At 35.7% G+C, this 21,671-nt stretch overlaps 1 protein-coding gene and 1 long non-coding RNA gene across 2 annotated transcripts; both read left to right on the top strand.

The window, feature by feature from the left end:
• Positions 1–528: 528 nt before the first annotated feature.
• LOC119985492 (serine carboxypeptidase-like 51) lies at positions 529–20,381 on the top strand. Its single transcript, XM_038829784.1, has 15 exons — positions 529–714; positions 815–828; positions 18,079–18,149; positions 18,246–18,340; positions 18,442–18,549; positions 18,642–18,882; positions 18,984–19,027; positions 19,105–19,172; positions 19,253–19,358; positions 19,449–19,561; positions 19,653–19,722; positions 19,796–19,846; positions 19,933–19,985; positions 20,092–20,227; positions 20,310–20,381. Exons 1-15 carry the CDS (start codon positions 529–531, stop codon positions 20,379–20,381), a joined length of 1,428 nt encoding a protein of 475 aa, XP_038685712.1.
• On the top strand, positions 4,885–9,449 carry LOC119985268. The gene is made up of 2 exons (XR_005465075.1): positions 4,885–4,946; positions 8,915–9,449. It is a non-coding gene; the product is annotated as an uncharacterized LOC119985268 (long non-coding RNA).
• Positions 20,382–21,671: the final 1,290 nt, after the last annotated feature.

Here is a 21,671-nt window from a genome sequence, read left to right as displayed (position 1 = left end):
CACCATTTTCAAGGAATGCCAGGCCGGTTACTATGTTAGCTTGGGCAAGCAATAAACCCGTCACGACTCCCCTAAACCTGCGGGTAATCGTCAAACCCGTGACCCTTACAACCCGCGATTTACTAAATGAAGATTTTTTATTTTTTATTTCCTAAAAATAAAATCCAACAAATTCATCAAGCTAGGGTTACGCTCGTGAATGAACTCATGAAGACATGAACAAAGTTACTCCTTCTGAACTCTGAAGTTAAAAGGCACTGATGCGCATGGATAAAATGAAGACAAGTAAACGCACGCCTTTCGTCCAAAAGCTTACAAAAACACATCGATGCGTTAAGCGTTTGAGGCGTGCGTTTCTCAGGCAACTCGTGAAACTACATCATTTCTATTATATTTATATATTTTTAATGTAAAAAATATTTTTCCCGAAAAACTTACGTCTCAACGCATCAAGGCTTACCTCTTACCTTGCATTTTCGCCTTTGAAAGCATTGGTCTAAAGTATATGTATTATTGATAGTAAAAGTGATGGTGGAGAAACCACTTATCTTATCCCACATATACTACCCAAAAACTCTCTCTATACACTCTTGTGGGAGTACGGTAGAAGTTCTTAAGAAAGAAAAGAAGAGAACAAGTTGTCTTAATTCTCCATTTTTCTTCCAAGGCTATCACCAAAAGCTTTTGGGTTTTGTGAGTTGTCGAAATCAAGGGGTAATTCTAGTAGCCAACCCATAGTTTCACGGAGAGGTCATACTCAGAAGCGTTGGACAAATGGAGGCTGTAACACAAACAACAATCCTGTGAAGATCAGATATTTCTGCTAAGGTAAATCCTTAATCCGATCTATTGTATAAATGTTATAAGTACATAAATATTAACATTTAGGTCCCCGAAAGTGAAGTACTCGAAAATCACTATTTATTTAAAACGATTAAATATGATTGAAAATAGATATAATGATGTCAATTTATTGTCATGATCAATCATTTAAGTCATCTCAGTCTTTTAACACATAGGCAAGTTTGTCACATAATCAAATAGCATAAGATAGACAATCATCAAAATCATACATGTAAGATCTGTGGTCCAACAAAATGTTCTAGCTCCATACTTTTTTTGTGGCAAACTTATCTTAATAGCAAAGAAGGTGCAATAGTCTAACAACCCATGAATACAGTGTTGGATTTTTGGTGCTCACTTTGATTGGATGATTTGATATAATTTTTATTTTGTTTGATTCGGAAGACTCAACAATGCTCATATCTCGTTTATTGTTTGTGAAGTCCCATATCGGTAAGATGTGGGAACAATTCCTTATTTATAAGGATCAAGCCCACCCTTAACCACTAACAAGGCATTTTCCTAGGCTTGAGTGAGTTGGGTCTAGCCCATTTGTTTGGGTCTAAGGAAAAACAAAACCGTGCGGGTCCGATGTATCCACAGGAACCGGACAACCCAAAGCAGACAATATTGTTGGTGTGTATGGGGGTTTGGATTTACAACATGGTATTAGAGCAATTCGATCCAGTTGGACATAACCTCTAGTCCACTTGTTGGGTCTGACATAACCCAGTCCACAAGTGCAGGGGAGTGTAAAATCATACATCGATAAGATGTGAGAACAATTCCTTATTTATAAGGAGGACTAAAGCCACCCTTAACCACTAACAAGACATTTTCTTAGGCTTGAGTGAGTTGGGCCTAGCCCACTTGCTTGGGCCTAAGGAGAAACAAAGTCGTATGGGCCCGATGTGTCCACAGGAATCGGACAACCCAAAACGAACAATATTATTGGTGTGTATGGGGGTGTGGATTTACAACATTGTTTTCACTACTTGTGTAGTTTATTGTTTGTGTGTTGTTTGCTGTCAATACTTGTATAAACTATTAAGGCTTTTTGTCACGTCCCTCTCTCCTAAGGTATACCGAAGTGTACCTATTCCCATAAGAACGTGACCGGCAGGGGACCCCATCCCCTGAACCAAGCCTTAATCCAATATATAAACCTAATAAAGTATATAAAATGAAAACAACTCCTGAAACATATAAGGAAACAGTCTCTCCAAAATACCATACATACACCCACCAAAACCATCGGAGTATCTATACAACAGTGGAAATAAGAAGACATATCTACTTGAGATCAAACTGAGTAAATACGTAATATATACAAAATACAATACCCAAAGTCCTCACGCTCGGCTAAAGAAACAGCTCGAGACTACACACCAGCTCATGCGTCCCGCCGCTGACCATCGTCACCTATTTCCAACTCACCTGAAAGGGAAACAAGAAGAGGGGTGAGCCAAGAGGCTCAGTAGGGCATAGAAAGGGAACATCGATATCCAGAAATAAGAAATCAAGGAATATGATGTATAATATGAAGTACAATAAATATGTAACTATCAGTAATCCAACCAAGTAACATGACAGCCGATAAGGCTATACAGCACCGTAACCACAAACACCAATCTCAGGTAATCCATAATCCACCCCCGAACCCACCCTAATCCCCCCCGTAGGATGTCTCCTAGTCCAGGTCCACGCCGATACTGGATGAAGATCTGATATCCCGATAGCATAGCCTACACCAAAGAGCGTCCCCTGTGATGCACCTCACCTCAGACGGTCTATAGGTACGTACCCGATTTATTGTATAGTCCATAATAATCCAGTATATTGGACTCCTACATGGGCCCCACAGTCTACATCAACCACCTCCAATCACCTCACTCCTAAAAGCATACCAATAATGATAATCAATAGAGAATACGTATAAAACATACAAACAGGTCGCATTTCCACCCCCGAAAACTGACAAAACCATAATATAATAAAAGTCTGTGAAACCGGAACCCTAGAACCACACGCGAAAGACACGGAAACCCCTACCTAGAAATCAGGATGCAAATACCAAGCACATGTCCCTGATTAACCCCTGACTCTGAAAGTCAACTCGCTCTGAATCTCAACCGGGATCACCGTCTACATCGAAAAACACAATATATGAAAATACAGTTAAAAATACGTTCGGTCAACTATGGTCAACAGTCAAAGTCAATGATCAACTGTCAAACCAAGTCAAACCGGGTCAAATTGGTCAAACAGGGTTAAACCGGGTCAAATGGGTTAAACCGGGTCAACTCGACCAGACTCTACCCAAACCCATTCAACACCACCGCCGGCGATCCGGCCACCCAAACCTTCCAATCCTTACATCAAATTGAAGAGCTCGATGAGATGAACTCATAGGTACCTGAAACAAGCCAAACCGTCGCCGGAATCGGTCGGATCAGCCAAAGGAAGTTCACGGTGCCAGGAACTTCAATCCCAGATTTCTCCCAAACCGGAGCTCCGTTCAACTTGATTCAAGTTGGGTTATGCTCGTCTCGTCCATACGCTCCTTTTAGTACCAACCACGACCACCAATGTCGCCGAAATCATGAAATCGCCATTGAACCGTGATATAAAGAGAGAAACAGGAGAGAGAAAGTTGTGTGAGAGTGAGGGTATATTTGCAATTTTTTATTTTTTAATTATTTTAATTTTTCTTTTATACAATCTTTTACTTTCAAATACACACCTTAATGAAATGTTCCAATTGACTTCAAAAATTCATAATAAATCCAATTTAAATCCGATTTAAGTGATTCTCGTGCCAAAAATTTTCTTTTTAAATCCACCATTTATTTCATGGTTTTATTTTGATTTAATTTTTATTCTCTCCAAATCTCAATTCACAATCACCGAGGTTCACTCCACCTCGATCAACGCGTCAAAGTACTATGAACAGTGTATAATCAAGTCAGGATATTACATCCTCCCCCCTTAAGAAAATTTCATCCCCAAAATTAAAATCGTACCTAGGTAGTGAATAACTCTAGAAATCTAGCTCGCATGTCAGACTCCAACTCCCAGGTCGCCTCCTTAGCACCATAGTGCTGCCATATCACCTTGACTAGGGTATGGTCTTCGATCGTAGTCGCCTTTCCTGTTTATCCGCAATCCTGATAGGACGTGTCTCAAAAGTAGCGTCCTCACCAATCTCCAAGGTAGAGTCCTCACCAATATCCAGACTCCATTATACACTGTTCATAGTACTTTGACGCGTTGATCGAGGTAGAGTGAACCACGGTGATCGTGAATTGGGATTTGGGGAGAATAAAAATTAAATCAAGATAAAACTATGAAAATATTTTTAATAAATGGGGGATTTAAAAAGAAAATTTTTGGCGTGAGAATCACTTAAATTGGATTTATTATGAATTTTTGAAGTCAATTGGAACATTTCATTAAAGGGTGTTTTTGAAAGTAAAAGATTGTATACAAGAAAAATTTAAATGATTAAAAAATAAAAAAATTGCAAATATACCCTCACTCTCACACGACTTTCTCTCTCTATATCACGGTTCAACGGTGATTTCGTGATTCTGGCGACGTTGGTGGTCATGGTTGGTACCAAAAGGAGCGTATGGACGAGACGAGAATAACCCAACTTGAATCAAGTTGAACGGAGCTCCAGTTTGGGAGAAATCTTGGATTGAAATTCCTGCCACCGTGAACTTCCTTTAGTCGATCCGGCCGATTCCGGCTACGGTTTGGCTTGTTTCAGGTACCTATGAGTTCATCTCATCAAGCTCTTCAATTTGATGTAAGATTTGACAGGTTTGGGTGGCCGGATCGCCAGTAGTGGTGTTGAATGGGTTTGGGCCAAGTTGACTCGGTTTGACCCGGTTTAACCCATTTGACCCGGTTTGACCATTGACCATTGACCGTTGACTTTGACCGTTGATCATAGTTGATCGAACATATTTTAACTGTATTTTCATATATCGTGTTTTTCAATGTAGACGGTGATCCCGGTTGAGATTCGGAGCGGGTTGACTTTCGGGGTCAAGGGTTAATCAGGGACGCGTGCTTGGTATTTGCATCCTGATTTCCAGGTAAGGGTTTTCGTGTCTTTCACGTGTGGTTCTAGGGTTCTGGTTTCACAGACTTTTATTATATTATGGTTTTATCAGTTTTCGGGGGTGAAAATGCAACCTGTTTGTATGTTTTATACGTATTCTCTGTTGATTATCATTATTGGTATGCTTTTAGGAGTGAGGTGATTGGAGGTGGTTGATGTAGACTGTGGGGCTCATATAGGAGTCCAATATATTGGATTGACTGAAGAGTTACGTGGATAGGAGACGTAGACCTCTAGAGTTTCAGGTGGGGGATCACGTGTTTCTGAGGGTTAGTCCGAAGCGAGGGGTACAAAGATTTGGGAGAGCGGGGAAGTTAGCTCCGAGGTTTATAGGACCATTTGAGATTTTGGAGAGAGTGGGGACAGTAGCTTATCGATTAGCTTTACCCCCACAGTTGTCAGGGATACATGGTGTGTAGTCTCGAGCTGTTTCTTTAGCCGAGTGTGAGGACTTTGCGTATTGTATTTTGTATATATTAAGTATTTACTCAGTTTGATCTCAGGTTGATATGTCTTCTTATTTCCGCGGTTGTATAGATACTCCGATGGTTTGGTGGGTGTATGTATGATATTTTGGAGAGATTGTTTCCTTATATGTTTCAGGAGTTGTTTTCATTTTATATACTTTATTAGGTTTATATATTGGATTAAGGCTTGGTTCGGGGGATGGGGTCCCCTGCCGGTTACGTTCTTATGGGAATAGGTACACTTCGGTATACCTTAGGAGAGAGGGACGCGACACTTTCCATCTAGACATAAACAGTTATTTGACACATAGGAAGAGGTCGACTCAATAAGCCAGGGAAACGGACTTAGTAAAGACCAACTTGTATACAATCTATTGTTATTGTTTTGTAAATTGACTAAGAGAATTCAAATTGTTTTGAATTTAACGGAAAAATTCGAATATAGAAAATCTACGAAAACAAAAGAGAGAAACAAGATTTAATGAGTTTCGGCACAACTTATCTACGTTCTCAAACGAAAAACAACAAAGAATTTCACTAATATGAAGAAAATTTACAAAAGAGGTAAGCTCTTGAATTCGAGAACTAACCAACAAATTCCTAGCTATACTAGACTCTCTCTCTCTCACTGAATGTCTTTTTCCCTTGGCGCAACAACACCTACATCACTACTCTTACACACGACACTCCTCTCCAATTATAGAAAAACAAAACCAAACACCACACATATAGTCCACATAATTGTCCCCCCACTACGTAGGGAAGAAAAAGAAAAACAAAACTCAATACACTTCTGTAATTTTGCTTCTCCTTTCCTTAGGGTGGGTCCCACTCATTTCCCTTATTCTCTTTAATAATGGAGACGGGTGTTAGCACATCGGTTGATATCATGGAATCAACAAACAAGTTCGAAGATAGTTTGGATTTGACTAGAGTTAATATCTAATGATTGATATTTTGTTGGAGAAGCAACAAGAGGAAGAACGAAGATTTTAGGGTAGATTGTTGTGTTTTATGCTATTTAGTTCCATGTTTGTTACGCTAAACAATGATCAAAGGTGGAGAATTGTTAGGATTTGATCAAAGATTGAGAAGATGGTGCCATTTTATGCGTGGGGTCCGCCCTAAGAAAAGAAGAATAACAAATTCAACACACTTTTGTAATTTTGCTTCTCCTTTTTCTTAGGGTGGGGCCCACGCATTTTCTTTCTTCTCTTCAATAATGGAGATGGCCGTTTGTATTTTTCCCCAAGTGCTACAGTGTCCAACGGTTAGCTTTGTCCAAAAAATGGCATCGTCTTCTCGCCTTTGATCAAATCCTAACAATTCTCCACATTTGATCAAAGTTGAGTGCAACAAGCATGGACCAAAATAGTATAAACATAGCAGTCCACCTTAAAATCTTCATCTTCTTCATGAACATCCTTAAACAAAGTTGCATTCTCCAACAAAATCTCAATCTTTAGAGATCAACTCCGCCCAAGTTCAAATTATCTTTGAACTTATTTGCTGGTTCCATATCATCAATCGGTGTACTACAAATCTATCAACCAGTTTCACTCACTTTGACAACTCTAGAACAAGGAACCTGTTTATTCTTTGTCTTAGTAAGTGCTTCAAAAACTATGTTTCTCATTTGAGAATGACCAACCTGTTTTCTCTGAGAATACTCTGCCATAGATTGAATTAGAGCACCATCCTGCACTCCACTTAACTTAACGAAGTTCGACACAACTTGCCTACACACTCGGGCAAAAAAAACACAAAATTCCATTAATATGAAAAAGATTTACAAAATAGATGAACTCAAAAACTAAACAACAAATCCTTACACTACACTCTCACTGACCGCCTTTTCCCCTAGGTGCTACACAGGCTCGTTTGGTGGAGCTTATAAGCTTTGACGGACCTATCACATACAAAGAATCAGGTCCGTTTGGTAGAGTTTATACGTTAGCTTATAAGCTTTACTCCCATACCCAACCAAACGTTTAAAATACCTGCAAAACTCCCTTACACAAGACACTCCTCTCCAATTATAAAGAAATTCAGACCAAAGACCACACATACCTAATTGTCCATATAATTTTGCCCACCCACTACATAAAGAAAAAAAAAGAACCACAAAATTCAACACACTTCTATAATTTTGCTTCTACCTTTCTTAGGGTGGGTCCCATGTGGATCCCACGGTTTTCCTTTATTCTCTTGAATAATAGAGACGATTGTTTGCATTTTTCCTCAAGTGCTACAGTGACGGCTAGCTCTGTCCAAAAAATGGCACAATCTTCTCAACTTTGATCAAATCCTAACACAAATTCTGAATTTGGTTACACAATTCAGCTCTACTCATGTTGTAGCATAGATCCTTCCTACACAAAAGTTTAAACATATCGATCAAACGAACTTCCATCGACTGGAGTTGAAAAAGCTAAAAAAATGGAATATATCATAGGGTAAAACGTAAGATAAGCTATTTGTAGAAGAGGAAGAAGTGAAAGTTTGTAGATTCAAATCCATAGATTGCAGAATTTTAAAATATCCTGAAAGTTAATTGATCTATTTTATTTTAATGATCCTTCAAATAAATTTGGATGTAGATCTAGATTCGGATGTAAAGTAGGTGTACATCTATCTTTTGCATCCCCAATTAAGGCTGTTATGGTAGCAGCAAATTATTCATTGGTATACCGTTACCGGCACATTGGTACCGAAAATGATAAAATATTGGTATACCGTTCCCAATACTTCTGTATGATAAATTTACCATTGAATTTGGTACCGATAACGGTAAACAAAGTTCAAAATCAGTAAATTTCTCGATTACCGACATATATATTAAATATATTAATATTTTTTATTTTTAATCTCTTTTAGTTATAACCCTTGGATGAATCACTTGAAATAAGATCCAAGTCATTGAGTTTTAGGGTTTCTCTCTTGAAATAAGATCAAAGTACCTATTTGGTGGTTATGGGATGATGTTTATGTCTTTATATTTTATAATTTTTTTATGGGTCCCAGAGTCATTATTACAAATTTATTACTTTTAAATAAGGGTTGGGCCCACATTTGTTTGACTTAACATTTCTTTATTAATTTTATTTAAAAAATATGTAGATTATAATTTTACTTAACAATTTGTTTATTAACAATTTTTATTAATATTTACAACATTATATTTTATTATTTTATTTCTTTTACTGATTAACATTTTCAGTTTTGATATAAAAACAATTTATAATTAATGATATAAAATTAATTTTAATAAGAATTATATTTATTATATTTAATTGAATAAAAAATTTATAAATCCAATATTATAATATTTTATTTCAATAGTTTTTCTGTTAGCGTTAGTTTTTACTTCACCCAACACCTCACAGCATATTTTACAACTTTAAGCTTAGCTTTTTTTTTCACAATTTTTCTGTTAGCATTGAAAATTAATCTTTCTGCTCTATCAAATGGATAGAAAGTCCCCTCTCATTTCCCAGCCACCGTCACTTTCAACCGATATTGCCTCTGCTTTCATCACAATCGTCGTTGCCTCCCACTCTTCTTCAACCACCACAGCTTTCCACGGTCTCTGCTATGTGACCGCAAGCTCTCCACTCCCTCCCACAATAATGAAGATTCCGGCCAGCGATTCGCCCTGCCCGAATTCGTGGCCAAAGGAGGCAGCAGAATCAAGTGTTGGAAAATGAATTTGGGTACGAGTTCGTAAAGGTTTGGAGAGTTGTTCTCTTGGCCAGCTCACCGTGGACCTATTCTCTCTATTGTCATAACTGCTTATGGTCTGGTTCCTTCTCCATATTGATTACTTGCTCTATGACAATTTCGGGTGTGGGTCATCGCGTGAACACGCACTGATTGCCCAATGAGAACAGATTGTGTAAATGATGCTAAAAAAAGTTGGATGCTTGTGAATGATGTAAATGAGAACAGATTGTGTAATTTAATTTCCTTCATTTTTTTTTAAAAGATTGGTACTTTCTTTCTTGGGTGGATATATACTGTATTTGATACAACAATTTTTATTTTTTAAAGATTTATCATAACAGTAACAAGTAGAAAAGTTATAGTAATTGGTAAAATTACCAATTACCAACATATTATTACCGATTTTTCGGTATATTGAATTTACCGATAACGATAACAATATCACATTTTGAGTTACCGACATAATTGGTATGGTAACGATTTTCCCGTAATTTTCCCGTATTCAATAACGATAATCGTTACCATAACAACCATATCTCAATGCTAAAAGCACAAATTTTCAAACAAAAGTTGCCAACCTGTCCGTCTTTAGCCTCACATGTTTCTCTACCATCTACTTTTATAGATTTTTACTTTTTGTGTAAACTGAGATATTCATTCTGTCATAAAATACGTTAATATAAATATATTTTGAACCCTCAATATAGTTTTTTTAAAAAAAAATAAACAAGAAGAAGAAGTTAGACCCTGATAGAACAAGTATAGAAAAAAAAAATTAGGTGCCATTGATGTATTCTATGATTTGAAAAAAGAAAAAGGAAAAGTTAGGCGCCATAGTATTAGACCGATTCCATGTATTCTTGATCTACTTACTCTTTTTTTTTATTTGACAAAAAGGTGTTATTTTAATCACTCATCAATTTTGAGATATATATTGTAACGGCTCACACTTTCGCATTAATAACACTTTGTCAGCTTTGATCAGTTCATATCATTTTTTTTAATTTTTAAAAATTATATTTGTATATTGATCGGTTTTATAAAACCAGCAATATAATTTTCGTTAGAAAGAAAAATCAAATTCAATATAAAAAATGTATATAATAGTTTTTGATTTATATCTAACGGTTCAAAATTGTCATGCACTTTTCATATTTAATTTGATTTTTATTCCGATCAAAAAAATATATCGTTAGATTCGTAAAATCAATCAAAATATAAATATAATTTTCTAAAATTTTGAAAAAAATTTGAGCTATATTTACAGTAGCCCCTGTCATCCGTCTTTACTGTGTCTGCTGGGGAGCAATTGATAGTACTGTCTCTATTTCAGTGCTAGTATTCTTATTTGGATTGGTTGTCTTAGGTTTTGGGTCATTGCAATGAATTAGTGAGTGATGTCCAAAATGGTAATGAGGACGTTTGATTTGGAGACAAACTGAGTCTGAGGCGGTCTCATGTGAGATTTTATAGTATTTTTAGAACTATGATTGGAGTTGTCTGGTGGTTGTTAGTTTTGTTGGATGGTAGGTCTAGCATTTGTGATTTTGATGATATAAATACATAGAGTTCTATTTGATTATGTATTGAATTGAAATGAATTTACATGAGTTAAAATGTTTTTTAAATGAGAAATTTCAAAAGTCGATCGAGCAACTGAATAGTCAAGTAACTCATGTTTGGGCAGTTCCACTATTTTTATAGGGATTTGGCTGCTCAAACACCCTTTCACATTAGTAACACTTTGTCTGTTTTAGGTCAGTTCATACTGGCCTGTAGAGCTTTATCTTTCTAAGCCCAACATCAGCCCATACTAGTTTGAGCCTAAGAAAAGCGCTTGTTACTAGTTAGAAATTTTGGCCTATTATATATTACACTTGACATTTCTCATGGGGATATGGGATAAGAGACTTAGCAATATTGTCACTCAGTAGCTTGCCTAGCACCACTAAGATTGATACAATAGAGGCTTATGACCCCGCTCACTCAAGTCGATTTCTTTTAATCACTTATAAAAAAATTTTAATTTTTTAAAATTTTATTTGTATATTGATTGGTTTTATAGATTCAGCGATATAATTTTCAAGACCTCAATGACTTTGAATGGTCCTTTCCATCATTCTCCTAACTTCCTGGCGTGTTTCTCGATCACTTAAATCCTTCTTAGCACTAGATTTCCTTTGTCAAATTTTCTCTCGTACACCATCTTATTGTAGTACTGTGTAGTCCACTGTTTGTAAGCAGTTGTTTGAGTTCTAGTTTGTTCCCTCGTTTCTTCAAGAAGATCGAGGTTGTTGAGAAGCATATCATTATTTTCCTGTTTGGTATACTGGGTGACCCGCTATGTGGGGATCCCAATTTCAACGAGAATGAGAGCCTCTGTTCCAAAGGCGAGAGTGAAGATAGTCTCTCCAATTAAAGTTCTTGGAGTAGTGTGGTAAGACTAAAGCACGCTAGGGAGCTCTTCTGCTCATTTTCTTTTGGACTTCTCCAGTCTTGTTTTCAGACCTTGGAGGAAGTTCTGTTTGGTCAACTCGACTTACCCGTTTGGTGAAATGGTCCAAGGAGGTCTAACCCCCATTAAGCAAAAGGACATGGATTCTGGATTGGCTTCATCTCGCTTGATGGGAGATGAGATATGGTGGAGTGCCTCTGAAATTTGTCACACTTCTTGACAAACTGCTTAACATCCTCTTTCATAGTTGGCCAATAGTGCCCACACCAAAGTACCTTGTAAGCCAGTGCTTCTGCCCCCAAGTGGCTACCGCAATTCTCGGGTTGTAAGGCATCTCAGGTAAGACAAAGTGAAAGATTTTCTGTACAACAAGAGTACCTGGCTGCTCTTCGCAAAATTCTTTTCTTCGGGTAGCTTACCCTTGGGGATGTATTCCCTAATAAGATCCTATCTAGATCGACTCTTAGTGGATATCGGCCATATTGAGCTCTTGTTATGCTCAGTCAGGGGAGAACTTATACTTAGCTTAAGGATGACTTCTTGGCCGAGCATGCGGATGTTATACAAGCGAGTACGTCAACCTTGGCAGTTACTTATCGTGGAATTCTTTTGAACGCCATCTTGGGACCTTCTCCAATAGCTCTCTTCTTGGCTAGATATTTCACCATGTTTGGGGCATTTGCTTTATACTCTTCTCTGATTTGCTTAGTGTTGAGTTGAGAATCACTGTAGCTGAGGAGATTTTTGATCTCTAACTCAATGGCTAGGTGCAATCCAGCTAACACGAACTCATTATGGGCACAAATGAAGTCCAATAAGACTCCTGGTATTTGTACAACTACACCCCCTCAACACATTCTTGAGGAATGTATTAATGGAAGTCCGGGATACTAACTACTTGAACTAACCCAAGAAGATGAGGGCTCCATTAGGAAATTGGAGCTAGGTTGCGTTCCAAGATTCGGAATATTCTGCATTGGAGCTAGAGGAATAGCTACAGAAACTGCAGCTAGGTTGGTCACAACAGGGTGTCCATTGTTAATACTGGGATTTGATGACGATTGGCCGACCATCAACATGGTGGCCAGCTCTGTTAGGAATTGTTGTGATTGCTGAGGTAGAGTTGGCTGTTGAATAGTTTGCATTGACTATCAAGGAACAAGTGTTGAAAATGCAACTTGTTGTGAGCCTTGCTGCATTAATTGAAGAACTTGCCAGAACTCTTGGGAATTCCTTTGAAGACCTCATGATTCTACAGAAGAGTATGTCGACAAGCTTGCTGCATGTTCTTGGCTATCTGCTCCATGGTCTGCATTAAACTATGGTTTGCCAATGAGATTTTTCGGCTCAGAAGTTTGACGAGTACAGTGCTCACATTACCTTTGCCTTCGCCAGACTGAGTAGGCTGAAAGTTGTTGTGTATTCCCCTGGAGAAGGTGGCAAAGACAGGTGTAGTAACCGGTTTTCGTCTGGCCCAAAAAATAAAAATAGAAAAGCACAAAAAATGCAAAAGCCCATTCTTAAGACCGCAAGCTCATAAAAATTCAGAAAACCACTTTTGGACCCACAAGCCTGCAAAAACTCATTTCCTTGACCCACAAGCCCACGAATATTCAAAAGTTTATTTCTTGGATCCTTAAGCCCACAAATACCCAACTATTAGCCCAATAAAACCAAACCCTAGAAATTATCTACAAAATAAGGAAATTAAAAGATTTTGGGAAATAAAACCTTAAAAAGGAAAAGGTGACAACTTTTTAGGGTTTTACAAAAGGAATGAAAAATACAAAAAGGGTAATTTTCTTAGGGTTTCTAAAGAGAAAAGAAAATAAGGTTTGAGGGGACTTTTTGATAGAAGAGTAGAAATAGGGTTTTTGTGTGAGGTGGTACGGCATTATATAAGGGAGCTAAGGGAGGATGATACAGACACAATTGAGAGGGGGAGATAAAAGAAAGAGAGCCTTTGGTGAAGAGAGGGAGGCGGCACCAACAACAAAAGAAAAAAATAGAGAGAAGGAAAAGAGGAACAACTGAGAGAAAAGTGGGTGATTCGCCGCACATCAAAGTGAAGAGAAGAGAGCAGAACTAGAAGACTATTTTGTTCCTTTAAGCTCTATTTCTCTGCAAGGGTAATGACCTACACACATCTCTGTATCTCTCTGTTTCTCTATTGGATTCATACTCTGTATTTCTTTCGTTTGGTTTCTCTTGGTACTTTTGATTCCTCTTATTCCTTAGGCTTCTTTATTTTTTCGGATTTCGAATGTTTGTTCTACATGTCCATATTGCTATTTCGATTCTTGTTTACACTGTTTTTGTTCATATTTGTGTCCTGTTTATTGTTTGTATGATTGTATCGATTCTTTAGATTTGTCTATATCGGTCTTTGTTCGTGCCAATCTGTTCATATCGACTTATCTGTGCATATGTATATATGGTGTGCGTGTGTATATATATACTATATATATTATACACGGTTTGCAGGTTTCTGTGTGCGTGTATATATATATACAATATATATGTGTGCAAGGTTTAGGATTTGTATGTATGTTTATATGTATATATGGCCCGAATATATACGTCTATAGGTATATGTATATATATGTACATGAGTTCATGTGTTTATATATGTATATGTGTGTACATGATATGGTTGTGTGTGATATTATCATATATGTTTATGTGAATCTTTAAATATGGACTTGACTTGATATTATGTTTGGATACCCATTTGACCCATTTTTGTGTTGATGTTGGGTTTAGATCGGGCTTGACCCCACTTGGGCCGATGGGCATACTTAGAGGATTTGATCCGGAATTATTGAGAGCTTTGAGTAATTTTTAGATTTTGTCCAAATTATTGTGATTTATAATGTGCGTATATTTGGCCCTTAGGTTGGGTAATTTATTCATATTGGCATGTATAACTTGGGCATTAATTATTTGGGTTATTTTTTATTTATTATGAGTGTATGAGTTTAAACTTGAATGTAGGTCATTTCAATTAAGGAAATCATAAGTTGATTCTCTTTATTTGGATTATGGGTCTTATTTGATTTCATTTATGAATTTGCCATAAGTTGGCAATAATAGGCTAAATTGATACATGTCTCTTTCCCAAATTATCATTTATACCATAAGTTGGTATTTAAAATTAAACCTACCAAAAGTTGATAGTGTATTTTCATTAAACCTACCAAAAGTTGGTAGTGTATTTCCAAATAAAAACTATCATAAGTTGATAGTAATATTACAAATTTTTTTAAATACTATCATAAGTTGATAGTATTCTTACAAATATTTTTCTAAAACTATCATAAGTTGATAGTATTTTTCATACAAACTTTTTTCTCAAAACAATTATATCTTGCGAGCAAGTTTCCAAGAGATAGCAATTAAATTAATTAGGGTAACTGTTTTCAAATGGGAGTTATGGGGTGCCTAACACCTTCCCCACATTTAATCGGTCCCCGTACCCCTTTTTCTAGTTCGCAGGTCTTTATGGTGTCCAATTGCACCTTAAATCAATTGGTGGCGACTCTGAACGTTTTTCATCCTCCATCGCCGTTCCGCGTTGTGACCCCGGTTGTGACAACAGGTCTCCAACTAGTTGACCTATTGCTACTTTTCCAATTCTCTTTGTTATGACTGCAAGTTACTAACACTTCAGGTTCTACCGGGTGTGAAAAAATATGTTAGTTATCTTATGCTCTAGACAAGAGATTGCACAATTATGGCTGTTGGGAATAGGAGTTTTGTGGATATGGATGTTAGATTTGTAGGTGCTTCATGGTCTGCATTAAACTATGGTTTGCCGACGAGATTTTTTGACTCAGAAGTTTGACTAGTACAGTGCTCACATTAATTTCGCCTTCGCCAGAATGAGTAGGCTGAAAATTGTTGTGTATTCCCTTGGTGAAGGTGAAGGTGAAGGTGGCGGAGACGGGTCTTCAACTGGTTCACCTATTGCTACTTTTCCAATTCTCTTTGTCACGACTGCAAATTACTAACACTTCAGGTCCTACCGGGTGTGCTTTAATATGTTAGTTATCTTATGCTCTAGACAACAGATCTCACAATTATGGCTGTTAGGAATAGGAGTTTTGTGGATATGGATGTTAGATTTGTAGGTGTGCCAAGACTCATTATCATCCCAAATGATTTGATAGGATGGTTGTAGGATTTTACACTGAATATGACCTCCACACCAAACAGACTGTGCGCAGTTAGAGAACACACGGCTACTGGCTCAAGGTTTACCTTTCGGGAAAATGACTTAAAATGCATAGAGTGTCAATCTGGAAAAAAAATAGAAAACAAAAGACTATCATCGGAATGAAAAGAGCTTCTATTGGGATGAAATAAAAAACAACGCATTGTAGGAATGCATCAGGATCTTCATTGAAAAGGGATACATCCTGGGATGTAGTCATGTGGGCATGCTTTACAAGCTTAAACTAAAACATAGTCACGGAGGCTGGAAAGATAAATCTATGTACTAGTTGGCACGGAGCCATGCTAAATAGAAAGATAAGTGGCCATGCCTAAGAAAGCAATGAAGGATTGAAGACGTATGGTCTGTGTTTGACGCGATGTGATTTCCTATTTCTTCTTCTTCTTCTTTTATAGTGCCAAGTGGTGGGTACTTCTTCTAGTGTTTGTCGTGGAACATCATGAGATTGTTGTAAGACTACTCTCTTGTTGCTGGATGAAATGACTAGGTTAGCGTGATTCATAATCGCAACCTTCTTCTGAGAAAATGAGGATGATGGTAGTATCTTTCGATAGTTATCCAACAGACTATGTTTGAAAAGAATTTATCCGTTTAGGCCAAGACTTCCTGAATTGTAGCCTTTTGGACAATAAACCTTGCACAATCCTTATTTCTGGGAACTAATCCCTGGATTTCAGGTCAACACCCAATCAGAATCCTGCAAAATGAATAACGATTAGTATAAAATTCCTCCTTGCTTTCGCCACATGTAACCATAAGATTGGTTGCTTTTTGTGTATGTGGGATTCACCTTACCACGTGTCAGATGACTTGTAGGAATTGATTTTGATACAAACACCTTGGGATGACCGATCAATTACCAACTTTTATATAGACACACATTTACGGTACCATTAAACTTACCTTGGGATGACCAACCAAATAAACAACTTTTATAAAGACACTCACGAACGACACTATTAAACTTACCTTGGGATGACCAACCAACTTCTATAAAGACACTCACTTACAGCAGTACTAAACTTATCTTGGGATGACCAACCAAATAAACAACTTCTATAAAGACACTCACTAATAATACAAATATTTAATAAAAAACTTCAAGTATTTAGGCTCAAGGAAAACATTTCATTAACAATACAAATATTTAATAAAAAACTTCATGGGAATGATCTATTCCCCAAATAAGTCCATAAATCTTTCACCTCTCACATATTTGTCGGAATGCAACTTATTTATAGGCCAGAAATTTATTACTGTGGCAGAAAAACCAGGACATGGTAGATAAAATTCGAATGGCACGTGTATTTTCTCTTTGTATTTCCAAAGACACAGCCTTGGCTCTTTTATGCAAAATTCTGATGAGATGTGTATCTTCTCTTTGTATTTTTTTTAAAAATTTTGTTATGTAGTAAATGTTAAAATTAGTAATACTTTTATGATAAAAATGGTTATTTACTAAACAATAACTGAAATTACAGAAGTTATTACCAATATAAATGAATGATCATATTTATCAACTTAATTCTTATAAATTTAAATGACCATAATTAGTTTAAAGCGTGATTATAAAAACACAGAAATACAAAAATAATTTTTTAACCCTTTGATTTTACCATTCTAATGAGGGCTTATTAAAGTGAATGTTCTCATATTGAAAATAGAATTACGGATTGAAAAATAGATAGAATACTGCAAGTATTTAAAGAAAAACCTAAAGCTAAAATTACATGATAGTTTAATTTTTATTTTCTTATAAACACCATTAACGCTGATATGTGGTAATTTAAATCTATAAGAATTTTTGTTGATATAAAAATACATCAATTCTTGTTCAAGAAAAAACTAAATTTTTCTTGAATTTTCTTTAGCTAAGATTTAGAGAGGATTTAATGTTTGTAAGACGAGAATCATATTAATTAGGATAAATAAAATTCTGGCATGAGAGGAGAGAATGTTCTATACAATAAAATAAAGCAAAAATAAATAAATATTAAAACGAGATAAACAAAGAATGTGAACTCTATATAGCTGTTAATAATCTGTATCATTGGAGTTGTCGATTGTATTTTTGTCTCATGTTGTGCGTTTCAAAGCTGTATATGTGTATATATATATATATATATATATATATCAACAAATTCCTCTTGAATATGAATGAAATGGAGAAACATTCCCTTGTATGCATCTTTCTTGTATTTTCATTAACTTCACAATGTTCATATAGGACTGTTGCAACAAGAACGACAACTGGTGGTGAAGGGTTACAATGCTGGGGCTATGTTGAAGTTCTAACAAGTATGTTAAAATTTTCACCTTTCATACATTCTTCAATCTGTTTTTGTATATAAATTCCTATTTTTATATGTTCTATTCCTCTACCATGATATACAGAGGTTCATTTATTTTGGTGGCATTTTAAGAGTCCTTCTCGAGTCAAACATCCATATGCACCATGGCCAACAATTTTATGGCTTGCAGGAGGCCCAGTAAGTATTTACTTTGAGAAATATATACCATAAATTGAGTTTCAATTCAAGTTTATAATATGAATCACTTCATATTAAATATGATATATTACAAAATTCAGGGTGGTTCAGGAGTTGCATCTGGAAATTTCTTAGCAATAGGGCCATTAGATGGACATTTAAATCATCGTCAATATACATGGCTTCAAAAGGCAGATCTCTTATTTGTGGTACAATTTTAATACTTTGGTTCTTCCTCCATCCAAATGTATAGAAACAATTGATGAATGCACTAATTATTTATAGCTAATATGAAATTTAGGATAGTCCAGCTGGAACAGGCTTCAGTTATGTCGAGGATGAAACCTTGTTGGCTAGAAGTGATGAAGGGGCAACAACTGAGTTACTTTTCTTGTTAAAGAATCTATTCAACAGATTTAAATTCCTCCAAGAAAGTCCTCTTTATATATTTGGAGAGTCATATGGAGGAAAAATTGCAGTTACTCTTGGATTAGCAATTGTAAAAGCAATCGATGAAGAAGCATTAACGCTTAAACTTGGCGGTAACATATATAACAATCTGCGAATTAGAAATAATGAATTTAGTTATCTACTTCCAAGCATAAGTCTAGCGTAAAATATTCTTGTTTAACTTTTAATGCAGGAGTTGCCTTAGGAGACAGCTGGATTTCTCCTGAAGATTTTGTGGTAGGTAAAAAGCGTAAACTATTTTATACAATAATATTTATAATACTAATGGATCGAATCTGTGAAATAAAATACAGTTTTCATGGGGACCTCTTCTAAAAGATATGTCTCGTCTCGATGACAACGGTTTAAAGACATCAAACGAGTTTAGTAGCTTTGAATTTCTAAACTATCTACTAAAACTTTTATTACAATGATTTAATGTGATTCCATTTGTGATGGTAGTTTGACTCAAAAAATAAAGCACCAGCTTGAGAAACATGAGTATAAAGAAGCAACTTCTACAACGTATGAGCTACAAAAGAGAATTTTTGAGCACAGTAATTTTGTGGTAGGTTTCGTAGTTTTCATGCACATATATATTCATATATAAAGATATATGTACATAGATATATTCACCGCAATCACATTAATAATACAGGATTTCTACAATTTATTATTGGATCAAGGTACTATGCGGATCAATGTTAACATACTTAGCTTAATGAATGGCCGTATTAGAAACAAGCTACAAATTATTCCTAAGAATATAACGTAAGTTCATTTTGTTGTTGAAATATTTATTGTGTATATTTTATGTTTATTAATCATATGACTTATATGCTCTCCTTTTTTTAATGAATAGTTGGGGAGATCAACTCGAAAAATTTCGTAATGCTTTTAGTGAAGAGTTCATGAAACCTAGAATTAACGAGGTAAACATTTATAACATTTTACTTCCCTTATACCACTTTTAATTTTTACATTGATCTTATTCGATATTTTTAGGTTGACCAGCTGTTGGCCAAAGGCGTGAATGTCACTGTATACAATGGACAAGTACATATTATTTTCACTTTTTATTCATTGGTTATATATATGATATATATGATTATTAATCATAATTAAAGTTGGTATTGTGATAGCTCGATCTCATATGCTCAACCAAAGGAGCAGAAGCATGGGTCAAGAAGCTTAGGTAAAAATAAAATTCATATCCCCTATCAAATAAAAGCAAACTTAAAAGGGGTTGCACATGCATTCTTTTGTTATTATTTAACAGATACTCCATCCATATGAATTAGGTGGAATGGCTTGCAATCTTATTTAAACTTAGATCGTGATCCATTGTATTGCGGAAATGACAGGAGAATAACAAAAGGATTTCGAAGAAAATATGGAAACTTTGCTTTCTATTGGATTATCATGTCTGGTCACAATGTAAATATTCCATCTTCAATTCTCTACTCCGGACCTAAAAAATTTCACTTTAATTGAACTAGTATTAATTTTATGGCTGCAGATACCACTGTTCCAGCCCTGTATTGCTTTGCAAATGGTGGACGAAATCACTAAATCCCCAAGTTTTCACTAGTAAAGCACCAATGGCAACGGCAAAGATGTATACAATAACTAATATGATCGCATTAGCTACCAAAGAATAAAAAGTGCTAATTTTTAATGTTATAATTATTTATGGTCATATCTTGACAGTCAAGACTCGACTCTTAGTGGTAAAGGAATGAAATAACATGTGAGAATGAATACATACATACATGTATATATATATTATAACCAGTTTGAAGCACTTTAATTTTTGGTCAAAGTTTTCAACAAATTTGGTGTTGATTATTTTGTAATAAACTTCACCATTTAAATAATAGAGAAAGTCCACAATATATAGTTGATCACAAAATGTCTACAATGTATAATTGATCAAAAAATTTCGAATAGCCAGTCCACAATGTATAATTGATCACTATTATTTGCAAGTCACACAATAAGACATCTTATTGTGGGTAAACTATGGGGACGGCCAAATGGAAGTCTTGTACGGTTGGGCGTCATCTATAAGTGTTCCATAATTCTCGAGTTTGATGGGTGGAGCAAACTTGAAGTATTTTGGTTCATTTTCTGCATACTAGTCCATTTGTCAAGGGAAATTATTTCGGCAAATGTCATATTAATATCTTTACCTTCCGCGGCCCAAGCGAACGTTGATATTGAAAGGTTAGGACATCGATATTGAAATTGTTGGTTTATTCTATTCTTTCTTGAGGCCATGATTGTATGATTACATTTAGGAATAATTTTGTATGGATATAAACCTAGGACAAAGCTAGGATTATCTACAAACTTTAGAACTGGATCTTGTATGCATATATGCCATGTTAAGATATTATTTGTAATCAAATAAAATTGTTACACACATGCTAAAACAATCTATGTACGATCGTGAGGTACCTATGGTTGTAGGGATTCGTTCGTTAAATTTTTTATTTATGTCTATGTTAAGACGATCCTAAAATGCTTCCGCATATCTATAAAATTTAATTTCGCAACCAACAACTTTGGCATGTTAATTACAATTATCATCCAAATTGACCATCACTTTCCTTTAATTACTCCGTTCTTAATTATATCAAAAATACTTCTACTACCAACCCCTGTTATTCCTAATATTTGGATAAAGATAATAAAATTTCATTTCTATGAAATTATGTAACAATCACATAGGCTATGTCCCTATATTATTATGGTCCATGTAACCTATGGTATCTATTGTCGAAAGCATAAATCTAAAGATCACCTTCTAGTCTCAATTTAACACATCAAATCATTCAAATATTGATCAAGTATTTAAAAGCATTAAATACATCAATAG

This window comes from Tripterygium wilfordii, chromosome 19 (assembly GCF_013401445.1).
Source record: "Tripterygium wilfordii isolate XIE 37 chromosome 19, ASM1340144v1, whole genome shotgun sequence".
Classification (NCBI taxonomy): domain Eukaryota; kingdom Viridiplantae; phylum Streptophyta; class Magnoliopsida; order Celastrales; family Celastraceae; genus Tripterygium; species Tripterygium wilfordii.
Note: the sequence above shows the minus strand (reverse complement) of the source record. Positions and strands in the feature narration are given on the sequence as shown.

Excerpts from the sequence above, each read along its gene's own strand:
- LOC119985492 (XM_038829784.1), top strand. The coding sequence starts at position 529 with ATGGTGGAGAAACCACTTATCTTATCCCACATATACTACCCAAAAACT. Across the intron at positions 18,341-18,441 it reads TATGGCTTGCAGGAGGCCCA|GGTGGTTCAGGAGTTGCATC; the intron begins GTAAGTATTTAC and ends TACAAAATTCAG. Across the intron at positions 19,173-19,252 it reads GGTTTAAAGACATCAAACGA|TTTGACTCAAAAAATAAAGC; the intron begins GTTTAGTAGCTT and ends TTGTGATGGTAG.